The 17,454-nt window shown below is 37.8% G+C and overlaps 1 protein-coding gene across 1 annotated transcript in view; it reads left to right on the forward strand.

The window, feature by feature from the left end:
• The window catches only part of EXT2 (exostosin glycosyltransferase 2), a 156,748-nt gene that overhangs the window by 75,958 nt on the left and 63,336 nt on the right, over nt 1–17,454 (forward strand). The window contains exon 8 of the mRNA XM_074273745.1: nt 5,585–5,716. Coding sequence (XP_074129846.1) covers nt 5,585–5,716 — 132 coding nt within the window. The remainder of the gene's footprint in view (nt 1–5,584; nt 5,717–17,454) is intronic.

A 17,454-nucleotide genomic window follows, 5' to 3' on the forward strand; every position in this document is an offset into this window, starting at 1 on the left:
TTTTTGAAGATGGTAATTTTGTATATCTTCTTTCTTTTTTATTTATTATAGCTTTTTATTGACAGAACATATGTATGGGTAATTTTTCAACATTGTCACTTGCAAAAACTTCAGTTCCAACTTTTTCCCTTCCCTCCCTCTACCCCCACTTCCCCAGATGGCAAGTAGTCCAATACATGTTAGACATGTTAAAGTATATGTTAAATACAATATCTTCTTGCACCAAAGGTTGGTTGTCTTGAGAATTTGTTGACTGGAAAGGACCAGTTTTACATAGAATTAACTGTTTCTTTGTTTACCTTTCTTATGGATGTCCTGAGATTTTTAGAAGTGTGCTTGGATTTCGCCATCAATGACTTCTTAATTCATGTGCTTTCCCTATTTAGGATAGTCCATTTTTCCTATTTTGATGTGCTTATTTTTTTCCTTTTGTGCTCTTATTATAGTTACAAAGCATTTTATATACGTTGTCATTTGTACCTTACAACCACCCTGAAGTAAGTGGTAGAAATATTATTTCCTCATTTCACAGATGACTACATGACTTGTATAGGGTCATGCAACTGGGCCTGGAATCCTTGCCTACTAACTAGCTCTAAATCCAGGATTTTTCCACTTCCACACTCTTTCTTTAATTTCTTTTTTCTTTTTTTTGCTGAGGCTGGAGTTAAATGACTTGCCCAGGGTCACACAGCTAGCAACTCGGCTCCTCTTGACTTCAGGGCTGGTGCTGTATCCACTGTGCCACCTGGCTGCTCCCCTACCCACTCTTTCTTTATAAGCTTTCCCAATATCAGCTTGAGGTTGAAATAGGTACAATCTTCCATGGGGATAGGGCCAACACAGTGGAACCCAAAATTAGTTACCACATTTTGCTTTTATCTAAATTCTGTAATAGTAAACCTGTGGGAATTTGTTAGCTATTATGCAGTTTTCTGAGGATCACTGGAAATTTAGAAAAGTAATATTCCCTTTTATCTGAGTAAATGGAGACATTTCATTTGAAAACTTATTGCATACTAGTCTATGTACAGGATTGTTTTGAGGAAAGTGTTTTGGAAGGTCAAAAATGCCATTATAAAAATGTCAGCCATTCTGTTGATCGCAGCAGGGGAGTGCCTGTCCCCCTGGGGCCTCTCAGAGACACAAATGAAGAATCCACTCTCCAGACACTGGATGGAGAGAAATGTGGCCCATATTTTAGAACAAAACAATCACACTGACCGTTAGATTCTGCCCTCTTGATGAAAACCACAGTTTTGTGGAGGGTTCCTTTGCCTTGAGGCAAATTGCTGCCCTGGAGTCCTTGAGAAGCTATAAATTAAAATGCCTTCTGGAGATATCAAGTTGTTACTGGGGAGCTGCAGAAGCAATTTAATCTGGGAAGTTCACTTAACCCCAGGCTAAAACACTTGAGCTGTGATTCTTGGCAAAGCAGGCTTCCTTTCCTAAGGGACTGAGGATGGGTGGACAGGCTTGGATGATCTGAGGCATCTTGACTTTGAAGCCATATTCTCTAGTTGCACTTTTGGCTAATGTTCTGGGTGGATTGGTTACCATGGGCTCTTTCCTACCAACTCTAAGAGTTTCTGTCTCCTCCATGGATTAGCTATGGGCACAGAACTTTGGCACATTTAGCCAAAGCTTCTTAACTTAGATTTAAAAAAATCTCCCAATGCTTGGGTTCATTTTGGTTTTTTAGAGCAGGAGACTGGAGTGTAGGTTGTATGATGCCTTGAAAAGGGAACTGACTTGAATATTGCTTCAGAGCCACTGTGAGGAAAAAACTTTGTAAATTTTAAGACACCATGGTAATGCGAGCTAAATAATACAATGGCACAAAGTATTTTAATTTATCATATTCATTACTAATAATAAATGCAGCAGTTCTCTATATTGAGCGTAGTCTGTGATTCACTTTTAATAATGCCTCCTGTTTGGATGGACATATTTATAAATAAGGTATATATCACTGTTGTCTACATAGACTTGCAGTGGATAGATAGCCCATAGAATTGGTCTATTATTACATTGATTTTGGACAAACGTTGCAAATGGGCACTGAACTGAATCTAGAGTTAATTTAGAGGAAGTCAGTGGGTTGGACTGCCTTTGGAAAGTTGAGAAGTATTTTTGATGATCTCAAGCTTCTGCCTATTTATTTAAACATGAATCCCATCTTTTAAACACAAATGTTCTTTTTAAAAAAAAGTCTTAATGATGTTCTTTAAATGTCACTGTCATTTCCCATAACCTCCTTAAAACATACCCTCCTTTCACTCTCTGGGGCACCTTTTGAATCCTCTTACACGACAGAAATATACAGCTAAACAAGACAAGGAAGGTACTGGCCATGTGGGGTGGCCTGTGGAACACTCCTAGAGATGATCGCCTTTCTCTTGAGGTGTCCATCTGGTCACTTCTGCTTGATTATACATCGTTCAAATAGTTTTATATTATTGTAATAATAATCATGTAGTCAGACTTTTTAAATAGGGGGCCAGTTCACTGTCCCTCAGACTGTGGGAGGGCCAGACTAGAGTAAAACAAAAGCTCACACTCTGTCTCCGCCCCTCAGCCCATTTGCCATAATCTGGCGGGCCACATAAACGTCCTCAGCAACCGCATCTGGCCAGCGGGCTGTAGTTTGAGAATCCCTGAAGTAGATCATTCCAATACTCTTCACTTTGTTCTATATTAACTCCTAACAAATCCTCTTGTCTTTCAAAAGTTTTATAGTCATTGTTTTTTATTGGGTTTCAGTATTCTATCATATTCATATGTGCTTTGTCAAGTACTATTTTGGTGTTTATGGGTCTTTCCTACATCTTTGATCTCCTTGAGAAATTGGTTGAATAGTAAAGTTTAAAGACCTACCCTCCTTTGCAGATTGAAATTCACAGATGAAGAAAAAAGAAAAGCAATATAAAATTGGGTGGATTTAGAAGGGTTGTTTCACTGGTCAGCGATAGAGCAAATCATCTCCCAGTAATGTGAAACAACCTGGAAGTATGTTCATAGTCTGAGAACAAGTAGACTTGTAGGTGAACCACATTGGCAGTGGAGAGACACACAGAGTGATTGTGGCAAACTGCAGCATGTCACCAGCGAAAAATTGCACAGGAAATGCTATGCAGTCAATTGACATTATTTAGTTGTTCGGTTAGGCACTGTGTTCAGCTCTCTGTATAAGAATATCAAGAATGAAACAATTCCCACTCACGATGACTTTCCATTTTAATGTAGCATAAACACATACAAGGTAGTTAGAAAGAAGATAGTTGCATTTGCTGGGGGGGAGTAATCAGGAAATGCTTCATGTAGAATTGATGCTTGAGCTGCATCTTGATGCAAGAGAAAGGTTCTGTGGAGTCAAAGTAAGGAGGAAATACATTTAGGGCAAAGGCATGGAGATGGGAGGATGGTGCTATAGAAAAGGGGCTGGATTGCAGAAAATGGAGGGAGGAGAGTAATGTCCACTGAGTCTGGCATGCTAGATTGAGGCTAGATTATGAAGGACTTTTAAAGCTAAGAAAAGGAGTTAATATTTTAAACTAGAGGCAATAAGGAATCACTGGAGTTCACTGAGCAGGGGACTGATATAGTGAGAAATGAATTTAAGAAAAATCCCTTTGGTAGTGTATATAGGATAGAGTAGAGTAAGGTTAGACTTGAGATGGGGAAACCCTTTAGGAAAATTCTGCAATAATCTAGGTAAGAAGTAACAAAAACTAACATGATATGTGAGTGAGGAAGGAATAATATTTGATATAAGAGATATTATGGAGGTAGAAATGGCAGGATTGGCAGATCATTGACTATGTGGAAGGAATGATATCAAAGTATAAATCTTAGAGAACGAAAGAGATACCTTTAGTGGGAATAGAGAAGTTTGAAACAGGGATGGCTTTGGTTTCAAAAATGTTGAATTTGAGTCATCTTTGGGACATCTAGTTTGAAATGTCCAATAGGCAGTTATTGGAGAACAGATACTAAAGATCAGCAGAGAGAGTGGGTCTGGATATGTAGGTCTGTATGCCTGTATACATACAGATAATAATTAAACCTCTTGGAGCTAATATGGTGACCAGGAGAGAAAGTAAAGTGAGGACAAGAGGGACGGATGCTGAGTGGTTTTCAGTCACGTCTGACTCACCCCCATTTGGGGTTTTCTTGGCAAAGATGCTGGAGGCATTTGCCATTTCCTTCTCCAGCTCATTTTACAAATGGGGAAATTGAGACTAAATTACTTGTCCAGGGTCATTCAAAGTGACTTAGAAAAGTGAGTCTTTTTAACTCCAGGCCCAACTCTCAAATCTCTGTGGTACCTAGTGGCCCTTAGTTGTCCTCAAGAGGGATAGAGTTCCCCACAGCTAGTAATATGAATGATAAACCGGCAAATAAGGCTGAGAAAGAAGCAATCAGACAGCTAGGAGGAGAACCAGGAGAGTAAGTCATAAAAACCTAGAGAAGAAAGGATGGTCAAAAAGGGGCAGCAAATAAGATAAGATTTATCATTTAAGATATCATTGGTAATTGGAGAAAACAGTCTTCGCTATAAACCAGATTGCAGAAGTTTTAGGAATGAATGAGAGAGGAGAGAACATGAATTTAACAAAATAATGTAGAGAGTTTCTGGTAGTTTTGCTCAGAAAGAAAGGAGAAAGATATAGGACAGTAGCTTGAGGAAATCAGAAGGAATAGTGAAGGTTTTTTTTTCTTTTTCTTTTTTTTAAAGACTTGGGGAGATTTGGACATTTTTGAAAGTAGTAAAGGAATCAGTAGATAGGAAGAGATTAAAGATCGAAATGAGGATGAAGGAATGATTGAAAGGGCAGTCTAAGAGATGGAATCAAGGGCACCTATAGAGTGGTTGATCTTGGCAAGAAGAGCTATCTCATTATTAGAGGGAGAAAATAATATGTTAATGGGTTTTGAGCTGAAGAGAAGGGTAGAAAAGGATGCTTGTGGCAAATGGTTTTATTTTTGTCAATAAAGCAAAGGGTGCAGTTCTCAGCTAAAAGGGTAGGAGGAAAAGGAAGTATGGAAAACTTGAAAAGAGAAGAGATTTGAAAGAGTTTCTAAGAGGAGTGAAATAGGGAACCAATTAAGGAAGAATAAAAGATTGCTTTCCTGCAAGACGGGCCCACTTGAAGTTGGAGAAAATGAATTTATAGTATACCCATTCAACATGGCTGTATGACTTCCTTCAGCTCCATTAATCAGCATGTGAATTGGAGAGGAGGAGGCAGATGGTGGGAGTGATCCAGGACTGGGGTTTGGCAAAGAAGGAGCAATGATCAGACAAGGGAATAAAGGGTTTGACATTTGATGACAGTGTGGAATTAAATTGGCTAACTATTGAGACAGAATTTGGAAGGGAGCAAAGAAAAGTCAAAGATTCAGAAAGAACTGACGTATGGAGGGATTTGAGATTTGAAGAATAGGTTAGGTGAGATAAGGCCTAACAAAAGATGACATGATGGGAGACTAGGGTTTTTGATTAAAGAAGGGGAACACGTGGGTAATTGCAAAATCTAAGATGCTTCTGGGGTCTTTCAGAACTGGTCTCTTTCTTTTGCAGGCAAGATGGTTCTGGGAAGCCTACTTCAAGTCAATGAAATCTATTGCTTTGGCCACTCTTCAGATCATCAATGACCGAATTTACCCATATGCTGCCATCTCGTATGAAGAATGGAACGATCCTCCAGCTGTTGTAAGTGAATGCAGTGCAATTTCGAAAGGACTTTTGGTATTTCAGATAAATTGTAATTTTTTGAAGAAAACAATTTGATGGGCAAATTTTAGAAGCTTTGTTCCTGATAAGTGACCAGAACTGTTCTGAAGAGTTCAAAAAAGAGAAATGTATGAGTTTATGAGATTGGATACATGTGGAAAGGACCCAGAATACCACTCTATTATTTGAAGGATAAATAGGGGAATAGGACTGGCTGGATGCCAAAGCACCAGCATTGTGTTGGCCATTCAGAGCACTCACTACCTTTAGAATGGTTCTGTAAATGACTGAGAAGCATGTTTCTATGCAGGGATGCCATGCCTCCTAGTTTCCAATAGGAAGTGTGATACCTGGAGGCCAGGACCGGTTTTCTCCGTTTGTCCATTACTGTCCTGGGAGCAGCAGAAATTAATATATAGTCTCAATATCTCAGAGATTATCCAGTCCAGCTCCTATACAAAGCATGAATCCATCATCCAACATTTATAAAAGACTATACCTTTTTAAAAATAGTATTTCATTTTTCCAAATACATGTAAATATAGGTTTTAATTTTGAGATTCTTTCTAAATGTGAGCTGCTATTTCTATTAATATTACTACCAAAGTCCCATGGCTCATTGTAGTATGGAAAAGATCCTAAGAGGCTATATAGTAGAACTAAAATTCTGACTAGTCCTCCTGAACTAACAAGGATTTAACTTTGAATAGGGGCCTTATAACAGCTCTCTTGAGTGAAGTACCAGACTAAGTTCAGAGAGACATGAAACCAATTTAGCCGAATTTTCATCCTCAATAGCTCTGAAAAACTAGATAATTGACTTCACTCGTAAAGAGAGGACTCAGGCTGATGAAATAATAAGTATTGAAATATTGATGGCATTTTACAAATCTAGGTGCTTCAAGAAGAATTTCAAGGTTGAAAGATGGCAAGTTCCCTTCCACAAAAAGTTCAAAAAAAAAAAGTTCATTCTTTGGAGACTAAATGACTACTTGTGAGGGCATTGGAATGGGGATGCATGCACCAGAGGAACTGAAAGGAGATTTAGAGGCATTCAGAGAGAGCAAAGTGGGGGACCTTGGGCTGGTTCTGAATTACTGATCCAGCACTCACTGCTAGCCCAGCTTAGCCCAGTAAGAAAGAAAGGAGCTTGTAGTGAAGGGAACAGTGAAGAAACTAGCTAGAAGGAGCTGAAGGGTTATTTCTTACAGCTGAGATTGAATTGGTCTTGATCTTTTCTCTCAGGCTCAGATGAAGAGAGCCCTGATTTAAAGCCCCGGCTTGTGTATTTCAGCCATCCATCAGTTAAACTAACTGGCAAGAGGCCTAAGTAGCATAATATATTTACAGCTTTTTTTTCCTTACTTGAGAAATATTTCACCTACAGTAAGCAAGATCACCGTGAGGCCAGTCTGTAAGGGAGTATTCCCTCTAGACTACAGCTCATTTACAATATCAGACTCTTAAGGGTGGGAGTAAGTATAGACCTTAGTAAATTATGGTCTGGTCTGCTTTTCAGAGAGGTGCTGTCATGAGTTCTTCACCTTCTCTAAATTTATTCTTAGTAGGGGGAGGAATGGGCCATCTGCTTCTTTTTCAATTTACAGTGATTAAGACCCAAGTGGGTATGCCATGATGAAGTAAGTCACTGGTTTTATATAAGTACAGTCTGGAAATGTGATCCTTTTTCCTTGACTAAAACAGGTCAATGTGCTCTTCTTAGTTCGTGTCATATACTGCTGCATTCTTTCCTCTCATTTTTTCCCTTAATCAAAGCTAAGCCAGGATCACATTTGCCACCAAGTTTACTATTGCTCTTACTTGAAGGGACTTGGAAAAATTCAATTAAACAAATAATTATTAATTTTAGGAAACTATGTAATAGATATTTAAGGGATAGAAGGAGGAAAAATGACATCATTTCTAGTACCAAGAAGTTCAAATCCAAGGGCCAAGATAATTGCTTTTCAAGCACTCTGGATGTAGTGAACTTTCACTTGAATTTGATGATCTCTAAAGCAGTGGTGTCAAACTCAAATAGAAATAGATCCTGGAAAGCCACATGTTGATTTAGAGAACCACAAATTAACATTAACTGTGTCGTGTTGTATTTTTATTTATTTTGTCAAATATTTCCCAAGTACACTTAATCCCAAAACACTAGAAGTTTTGTGGACCACTTAATAGCTTTGCAAATAGAATACCTTCCAATTCACAACATTCTAAGTAAATGAGAGGGACATCATAGGACACAGAATGTAAGCCAAGACCAATCTGATAACACCCCAAAAAGAGTGCAAGGGAGGTTTGATCCTAGTGATGGATTCTTGTATCCTGACTCTCTGACAAGTCAGCTTTAAACAGCTTTCTCTCTATTTAGAGAATACTAGTATTTACTATAGACTTCTGAACTAGGATATAATGGGCTTAGAACTATGTTAGGAATAGAATGGGTGCTGGATCATGGCGGGGACAGAGAGCTGGGCTTGGAAGCAGGAAGATTTGTCTTTATGAGTTCAAATATGGCTTCTGATCCTGGGCATGTCATTTAGGCCATTTGGGCCTCAGTTTCTCATTTGTAAAATGAACTGGAGAAGAAAACAACAAATATTCTAGTATCTTTTTTCAAGAAAACTCCACAATGGGTCTCGAAGGGTTGGACACAGCAAAGTGATTCCACAGCAACCACAGCAGGCATCGAATACGCTGTGCTTAAACTTGAGCTGGGACCCAGGGTTTTCTGTGGGGCAGTCCCAGAGAGCAGTCCTTGTTAAGATAATGGCTAGGTCCTGCAGCTTAAAATATTCATCTGCAGATGCTCACCAGTTATACCTAACTGGGAGTCCTAAGAGCACCACTTCTGATCCATGGCATATTACGCTGGAGTCTTTGACAACTCAGCTTCTTTCTTTCCCTTCTAGGTACTTTTCCGGTACTTTAGCCATCTTGGAACCTTGCTTAGCTTGTTCATCCTCTTCATCCTACTGCTTAGATTTAGGAAATAAAGTCATGGCATTTAGACAGATTAATGTTTCTAAATGGATCTGAATGTTTATAACAACCACCATTTTATATGTAAGGAACAGAAGATGATTAGAGACTCAGCCAACTTTATAAGTTTATCGTCTCTTCCTTGCCCAGGTCACTTATGAGATATCGATAAGACTATATTATAATGATGATGCTTGTTTTTTGGTCAAGAGAAGACCAGTAATTTCATGAGTATAGCAAATTCCTGGGGAGGAAATTCTATCTACTATTGCAGATCAGAAACTCTTGAAGAGCTTGTACTTCTAGAGAGTTGCTTGGGAGTGTTGAGATGTTAAATGATTGCTCAAAGACACACAGGGTTGTGGCTAGAACTCAGGTCTTCTTGATTTCAAAGCCAGGTTTCTATTATGCCGTACTATCTCTGAACAGTAACAACAAAAATAATAATACGAATATCCCTTTGCTGTAAATATGTTAGTGTCAGAGGTACCTACCATTACCACAGGCAAACCATGAGAACACTAAAATCTCCTGAAGATATAAATACTTTTATTATGAGGTAATATATATCATAAAAAATTGGAAACAGATATCACCAGTTATAAGAAATGGCTTTATTTTGCTTTTTCCTCCCAGTGTTATTCTTAGTTTCAAAACATACTTCAATGTATTATTCACTAATGTTGGGCAATCATAAAAGAGTAAGTTCATCTTTAGATCTAGATTAGATGAAATAAGAGATAAAACTGAAGAGTTTGAATTTCTGAAACGTTGAATTTCCTAGTTCAATGAAAATATTCATTTAGTGTAGACTGCAGAAATTACATCTAATAATGAAATAAATGAGGAAAACAGGAATAGTTTCAAGTAATTTTGAAAAGGAGATGGGCAGAGATAGAGTGGAATTTCCAAAGGCCCTTTTGGAGTTTGATAGTATGAGTCTTGGCAACAGGGGAAATTATACCAAAGCAGAGTCATTCAGAAAAAATGTCTGCCCTAACCATAATGAACAATACATTCGTCTCGAGTATTTGACAGAAAAAAAATCATTTCAGAATCTGCATAACAGTATAGGTGGCAGTTGTTGCCAGGTAAAGACCATAGGAGGAAAGGTAGAACCACCAAGGGGTCTGCATAAGAACAGACATCACACACTGCCTGGCCGAAGCAGCTTGAAAGAGCATTGAAGATCTATGGAAAGGCATTGGAAGATTGTAAAATAAAACCTATTGGAAATTTGAGATCCCTTAATCGGTCATTGGAAAGAAAAGTTAAAAGGTTAAGATGATTCAAAGATTCCAAGCTTTGCAGCAAACAAAGGAAACATTGCAACATCAATCACAAAACTTGACTACAGGGGCTTGAGAAATAAGGAATCTGGAACAAGACAGAAAGAAGGAGGGTGTGAGAAGTGTTGTTCATTTCTATGAACCCAGGAAGCCCAACCCAATGAAAAGGCAGATTGGATCAAACAAGCTTGCGTGTCATTCATATAGTGAACAACAGAATGGTTGCAACAAGAGTTTATTGATATTTTTGCCTCTACAAAATTGCAGTAGGGTGAATTAAGCTCCAAAATTATTGTCTTGAAAGCTTTACGTGACTCAGGGATTATTAGTAAGCTACTTTCCAAGCTTGTCTTCCTCATGCCATCTTCTCCTAACAGGAGCCATCACTTATCTGTTTCACCACACGATGAAAAGGTTAAGGATCCCTTCACATCTAGACCAATTAATTTTTTTTTTTTTGTAGAAAGCATTCACAGCATCAACATGAAAAAAAATATGCACTTTGGAAAATAATCTATTGTCTGTGAAGCAAAAAAGATGCGCCCCAAAGTCCTGGGGGTGGAATAGAAAGAGCAACTTCCAATTGTATCACAAATTATTGAACACTCTGTTTGAAAGTATCATGACATGGCTGCTGCCTCTGTGAGACCCCTTTCCAGAATCCTGGTCTACTTACATTCTGCAGATGAGGAAACAACCCCATGTAGACTGGAGTATTTGATGTCCACAAAGAAAACTGTTCTCCATTTAAAACATGCCACTAACAAAATGTCATAAACAATTCATCAGAAATTTATATTTCAGGAAGAGAGTTTAATCCCATTATGGTTCTGCCAAGCCTTAAATCCTTTATCATATCTCCTAATTAGAATGAAATATAGCTTCCAGATTAAGGAAGGAGTTGAACCAAAGCTTCTAATTAGCCACTTGGTTTGTATGGATGACATCAAGCTTTACGACTCCACTGAAAAGCAAATTAAAGAACTTCATTTTGTAGAGTCTTTCTGCAAGGATATCAAAATAGCCTTTGGACTTGATAAATATAAAATTATTATTCAGTCATTAAGTTTTTATTAAATACTTGGCCTGTACCAGGCACTGTTCTGAATGCTGAAGAAAACAAACAAAATATCTAAAGACGGTCTCTGATCTGGAGATGGTTAGATCAGGTAAAGATTTTTAAAGGAAGGGTAGCGGGATAGCTGTTTTTAATCTGAGCCCCTTTGAAAAAGATCAGAAGAATAAAAAGGATAACCAACAACAAGAATCAGTCCATTTTTTTGGAAGGAGATACTTTATCAATTTATCAATCGTGGGAGTATTGGCTAGGGTTATTACAGAGAGCATTCTCTATGCCCAAAAGCCATTATGGTAGCTCAGAATAAATCAGAAATGTGAGCACCCCATTTACTTAAAATGCTTAGGTGCAGTGACACTGACCATTCACGGGGGCAGACCGTGAGTGTATATGACAAAGAGGACATTCCCGAGTATTTTTATTATCTGCTCATACCATATCATTACATCATGAAATTGATAACAGATCCCACCAACAATAGGCCATAACTTCCTACTGGTTTTTGTCAATCATATATGGAGCTTTAAGTTATACAACAATGCACCATAAATTATTTTCGGCAGCTAGGTTGCATCACGGCTAGAGAATTGTTCTTAGAGTCAGAAAGACCTGACTTGAAATCTTGCCTCAATAATTACTGGTTTTGTGACCCTTAGCAAATCACTTAAATCCTATTAGCATCAGTTTACTTATCTATAAAATGGGAATAATTCTAGTACCTTCTTCCCTGAATTGGGGGAATCAAATGATATTACACATTTAAAAGCACTTTGAAAATCTTAAAGTATTATGTGATTGCTACTATAGTCAATGGAGGACATTCATAAGAAATTCTGTCATTCCTAAATTCAGATTAAATGAAATAAGGGCTAGAATTGAGGAATTATTTAAATCTGAAGGAAAAGCTGAAGAACCTGAAGAAATTGAAAATCAATACTTAAAAGAACTTTGGAAGTGTTGTTACTCAATGAAAACAGTGGCAAAAATAGTATCATTGTCTCAATTAATTTTGAAAAGGATATGGGCATACTTAAAATTTGTAGAACTGTAGGGTTTTTTGTTTTTTGGTTTTTTTGGACATCACAAGTCCAATTAATAGATCATTTATATCAGAATAGAATAATTCCAGAAAGCTTTTATCTGTTATAAATGTTATAAACAATTACATTTTCCCTCACTATTTGACATAAGTAGTAGAGAAGCTTCTTAGGACCTGGACAAAATACCTGTTCCAGTTATGTCATGGTTAGCAGCACAGGAGGAATAGTAGAGTTATCAATAATCTGGTGTATTAGATACTACCATCACAAAATGAGGTTGAGATACTGATGAAGAACTACAGAAGGAAACTGAAAGATTATCCATCCAATATACATAATAGTAACCTTGAATACTTGATTAAAGGAGATATTAAAGTCCGGATTAGAATCTGGAAAGCAAACAATTATCAGAAATTCTTGATGCCTTTAGCAGTTGAAAGTGACAACTGGAAGATTAATAATTTGACATAAGGTTTCAAAGTGGCATAAAGAGCAATTGTATGTCATCAGTCAGACATGACATGATGGAGGCTTGAGAAGCAAAGGAATTAGAAGTGAGTACCCCCCAGAAGAGAACGTGGGTCATCAGGGTGGATGAAAGAAACCCTGACCCAATGCAAGTCCAAGTTGGATCAAATGTGAAATAGAGCTTGCATATTGTTATAAAGATGAACAATTAAACAATTTCTATCTTTTCTGAAAAATTGGCTATGTGGTGAATGAGAACTTGAGCCATGATTGTTTTCTTAGACATTTGATAGCAACTTGTGAATTTTGAAATTCTCCTCTCATGCAATTTTCCCTCTTTCTTAAGAAAAAGCATCACATGTTTATGACCAAATGAGGAAAATACCAATGCCCCCTCCAAATATAGGCCAATTATGCATTTATATACATAACACAAAATTTTCATGGCTTATATGATAAAAAAAAAACCTATTAATACTCAAAAGAAAACAACACATTGGATCTGTGGCTAGAAGGTTGTCCCATATGTCCTAAAGGTGTAGAAAGCATTACCAATTCAGTGTTTTTTTTTTTTTTTTTTAATAAGCCACCCTAAAGTGCTGTAGTACTTACAATCCATTATTGATTATCAAAAAGCTTTTAGCTAAGTTCTAGAATCATTCTTTGTTTATTTATTGGAAATATATAAAATAGGCCAAGCATTGTGAGAGTGCTGAAATATCTAATGCCAACATGGAATATCTTTTTTCTGTTTGGAACATGGCACCAGTACAAAAATGTCACAAAAATCAGAATTAAACATGGCATTTTCTAGGGAAACATTTTAAACCTGCTAAGGTTCTGTCTAGTCTTAAACAAGCCATCGTCACTCCTGTATATATTGGAGTGTGACTTTCAAACCAGAGAAATCAAATCATCATCAAATCAAAACATAAAAATCAGTTATTTAATATTCATGACATCAAGTTCCAAAGCTCTACTAGAACAGGAAGGGAGAAGGAAAGGGGGAGTTAAGCAGCTACTTTATCTTATGGAAATGTTCTCCAACAATATCCGTATGTCATTTGGACTTGTAGGACAATAAAGGATAGATGATGTAAGATTTTAATTTGGATTTTCAGGGCAAATTGAACTTGGGAATGAAAGGAATACTTTGATCTTTCCTAGACAAGACATATCCAGCAAAAGGATATTAAGGTAACTGAACCTACATATATTAAGAGAGGGCAGCGAGGTGACACTGCATAGAACGTCAAGCCTAGAGTCAGGAAGATTTATCTTCCTGAGTTCAAATTTGATTTCAGAAACTTATTAGCTTTGTTGTCCTAGATAAGTCACTTTACCTTATTTGCCTCAGATTTCTCCTCTATGAAATCAACTGGGGAAGGAAATGACAGGTCACTGCAGTATTCTTGCCAAGAAAACCCCAGTGGTGTCAGGAAGAGTCAGACTTGACTGAAAAATGACTGAACTGTAACAAATATTAAGAGATTGAGTGGCATCCTGAAGTCAAAGCCTAATTGGACAAACACCTTTGCAGCAATCAATATTTTTGCAATATAAGTCTTACGATCTTTTGGCACAGGCAGATGGATGACAATAGGTCTTCTCAGGTATTTTAAAGCAAATGCTTCAATGAATATGTAGCTATAGATTTCAGGGTTTGCCATACTGTTTTACCTCAATGTCAATTATTGTTAATAGGCTTATCGTTTTCAAGATAGAAAAGAACTTATTTATCATTTTTTCTGGCTTCTGCATTTTAGAGATGGAAAAAAAAACCCTTAATACCTGGAGAGTAATTTGCCCAAATCACACAGGGATTTGCCTCCATGTTTTCTGACTCAATCTCCATCCCTCTTCCCAGGGCACCTCATGGCCTCTGCCTTTTCTGGGTTGGCTAGAGAGCAGTTGAAAGAGTGGAAGACTTGGCACATTTTTGAATCTTGGCTTTGCTGTTAAAAAGCTATATGATCTTGGGCCCAATTTTTTTTTAAACCTCTCAGCCTTAGATTTTTTTAAATTTTATTTTTTATAAAATGGATAAAGTAATACTTGTACTACCTATATCCCAGGGGGTCTGTAAGAAAAGCACTCCATAAATTGTAAACATCTATAATAGTTGTAATTATTATTTTTTCAAGTAGACTCATGAGATCAGTGGCAAGAACACTATTTGACTGTGAACCGGGAGTCTTAGGTTCTAGGACCGACTCTCCTACTTTCCTGTTGTGTTTCTCTGAACAAGTAACTTTAACTTCTGAGAGCTCAGATTCTCTGTTTTCCAGCTGAGGAGCTTGGACATGATGATATGCAGAGGTTCTCTCTAGCTCTAAAATCCAAAAGATTCTATTTAAATCAGTGATGGTTAAGGTTTTTAGGTCCAACCTACAAAACATTTTGACTTAATTGGTCCCAACTGCCTTGGTGTTTCAAGTGTATGTGCTTGAAACTGGTTTAATCATTGCCAAGAGAGGCAATTTTCATTGAGCTGTAAACTCTTCATCTACACTAGGGCTGACTTCTACCTTCCAGTTGGACTGCCAGTAAGCATTCCCAGGGAAGGGAAAGGGCCTCCTTTGTCAAACTCAAAGAGCATTTCATACATGGTATACCCAAATGAACTCATAAATTTATTTTATCTCTCCTGTGAGATACAGTATCATAAACCTATGCTCATATTCCTGAAAACCTTACTTCTGGTTGGATTAAGAACAGGCTTGTCTGCTTTGGTCAAATTGGACATTAACTTATCCAGTAAAACTTTATTATTTTAAGGTTTACTTTAATACTCATAGGTTGGGCCTAATTGTGTGTGTGTGTGTGTGTGTGTGTGTGTGTGTGTGTGTGTGTGTGTGTGAAAATTGTTTTCAGAAAGTACAGAAAACATATCCTTTTATTATGAATCAGCTATTCTCTTAGGAGATATCAAGTGATCACAGATCAATCCAATGCTGTGATATTTTCCCCTCCAATTTGTTATATTCACTCATTTTATTGGCTAGATAATATCTTAAAAAAAAAAAACCCAAAACCTCTTGCAGTCTGGCTGGCAGATAGTGGGCTAGTTTCATTTATTACTTGTAGTCTGAGATAACTTGGATTATTAAAAGCATCAGCATTTGGAGTCGTCATTTTCCTCGTTCCAAGAACTTTTGGGTTTTTCTTTTGCACGGAGCCGTCTAATTGGCTTCTCTCCATCCCTTGGATGGAAGCTGCAGCCAGCCACAGGCTCCTGCAAACTGCTGGCTAAGCTTCATCCTGGAGCGAGAGGATAAAATGTCAACTTTCCCGCTACTACCTGAAAATAAATCAGTATCGCTCTTTCTGGCAGTGGCAGCTTTATAGAGAGAGGTAAGGAGGGTTGTGGGCATTTAAACAGACTTCACCCTTGGTCCTGTGTGAAGAAATGAAAGACAAAAGAATGGCTTGCCCCCAAATTTTAGCAGCTTTCAGTCACATATAGACTAATTTAAATGACAGCTAGAAACTCTAGCTCTGTGAGGCTTAATTCTAGCTATATAACTTGCCTCCACTTCCTCATCTAGTTTGAGGGCAGGTGAAAAATACAGTAGTTCATATTTATCTCATTGGTCTGAATATAAATTTCTTCCCTCTTCAAATATATTCCATTCAAGTATTAAGACTCATTTAACAGATGAAGACACTGAGACACATAAAGGAATGATTTATTCAGTTTTATAGGTGGCGAGTGGAGATTTCACCCCAAGAGTCACATCTGACTCTTCCCATTTTGTCATGCTGCCTGTAAGTGCCAGCGGGTTCTCCGCCTTCACATAAATGCATCTGGTTCTAAAAAGTTAAAGGAATCTGCCTTTGGTTTCTTCCGTCCTTGGCGTCTCCTCTGGCCAGGTCAGTGAGATTTGGACTTCTCTGCTAGGGAAGTCGACTTCGGGGTATCGAGCAGTAAGCTTGACATAAGAATCGGGGTTTCTTCCCAGGTCATCCATCGTCTAACTTTTGAATTCCAGCTGAATTCCACCAAGGAAAATATAGCCAATAATGAATAGACTTCAGAGACCTCAGCTCCCATGATTTCCCTTCCCTTGTTGCTCCCAAGAGAGTACCTTTGAAAACAACTTTAAGACTCTATAATTCTAGCTTTTCAAGACAGCGTATAGTAAGCAGCTTTCTGTGTTATGGTGAGCTGGGGCCATTGAAGTTTAATAGTGAAGGAAACGTGGGTTGCATTACCGATTGTCCTGCTCCCAGACTCCCAGTGACCATTAGTCGTAAATATCATCTCACCATTTTGGAGAAGGACATCCCCCTCATTCTCTTCAATAATATTATGCTAATGCTTAACCCTTCCTTGGCCCAGTTCACTTCAAAGTTCTTGATCTGCGTTCCTTGAGGGTGAGCGTGGCAGAACCTGGAGAAGAGATGGGAGGGTTAACTCCTTTGGTTTTGCCCTTTGACCATTCCAGGATGGGAAGCATGATGAAATACTTTCTCAAAGTCTTTGGTGGAAACACATCATGCATAATTGGAGCAAAATAGAATAAATCAAAGCTTTTTTTTTTTTTTTGAGTCTAGTAATTCGTAATTGAAACCACATTGAGGTTGGAATTGATATTTTAAAATGACCAAGAAAATTCTCTTCTCCATCAAGGTAAAAATAGGTAGAGCTGTGCAATTCCAGGAGCCATTCAGCCTCTGGGCCATAGGAAGTAGCTTCTGTCTACTCTTCTCTCCCTCTCTTCCATGACTTTTCATTTTTCTTCAGTGTACCTTCTTAACATTGAATGTGTTCTTACTCAAATATCTAGTGGGTTGGTATTGCCTCTTTTGAGACAGACTTCCACACTGAGACATAAAATTCCCCTGTGT

Source organism: Sminthopsis crassicaudata, chromosome 6, assembly GCF_048593235.1.
Source record: "Sminthopsis crassicaudata isolate SCR6 chromosome 6, ASM4859323v1, whole genome shotgun sequence".
Classification (NCBI taxonomy): Eukaryota; Metazoa; Chordata; class Mammalia; order Dasyuromorphia; family Dasyuridae; genus Sminthopsis; species Sminthopsis crassicaudata.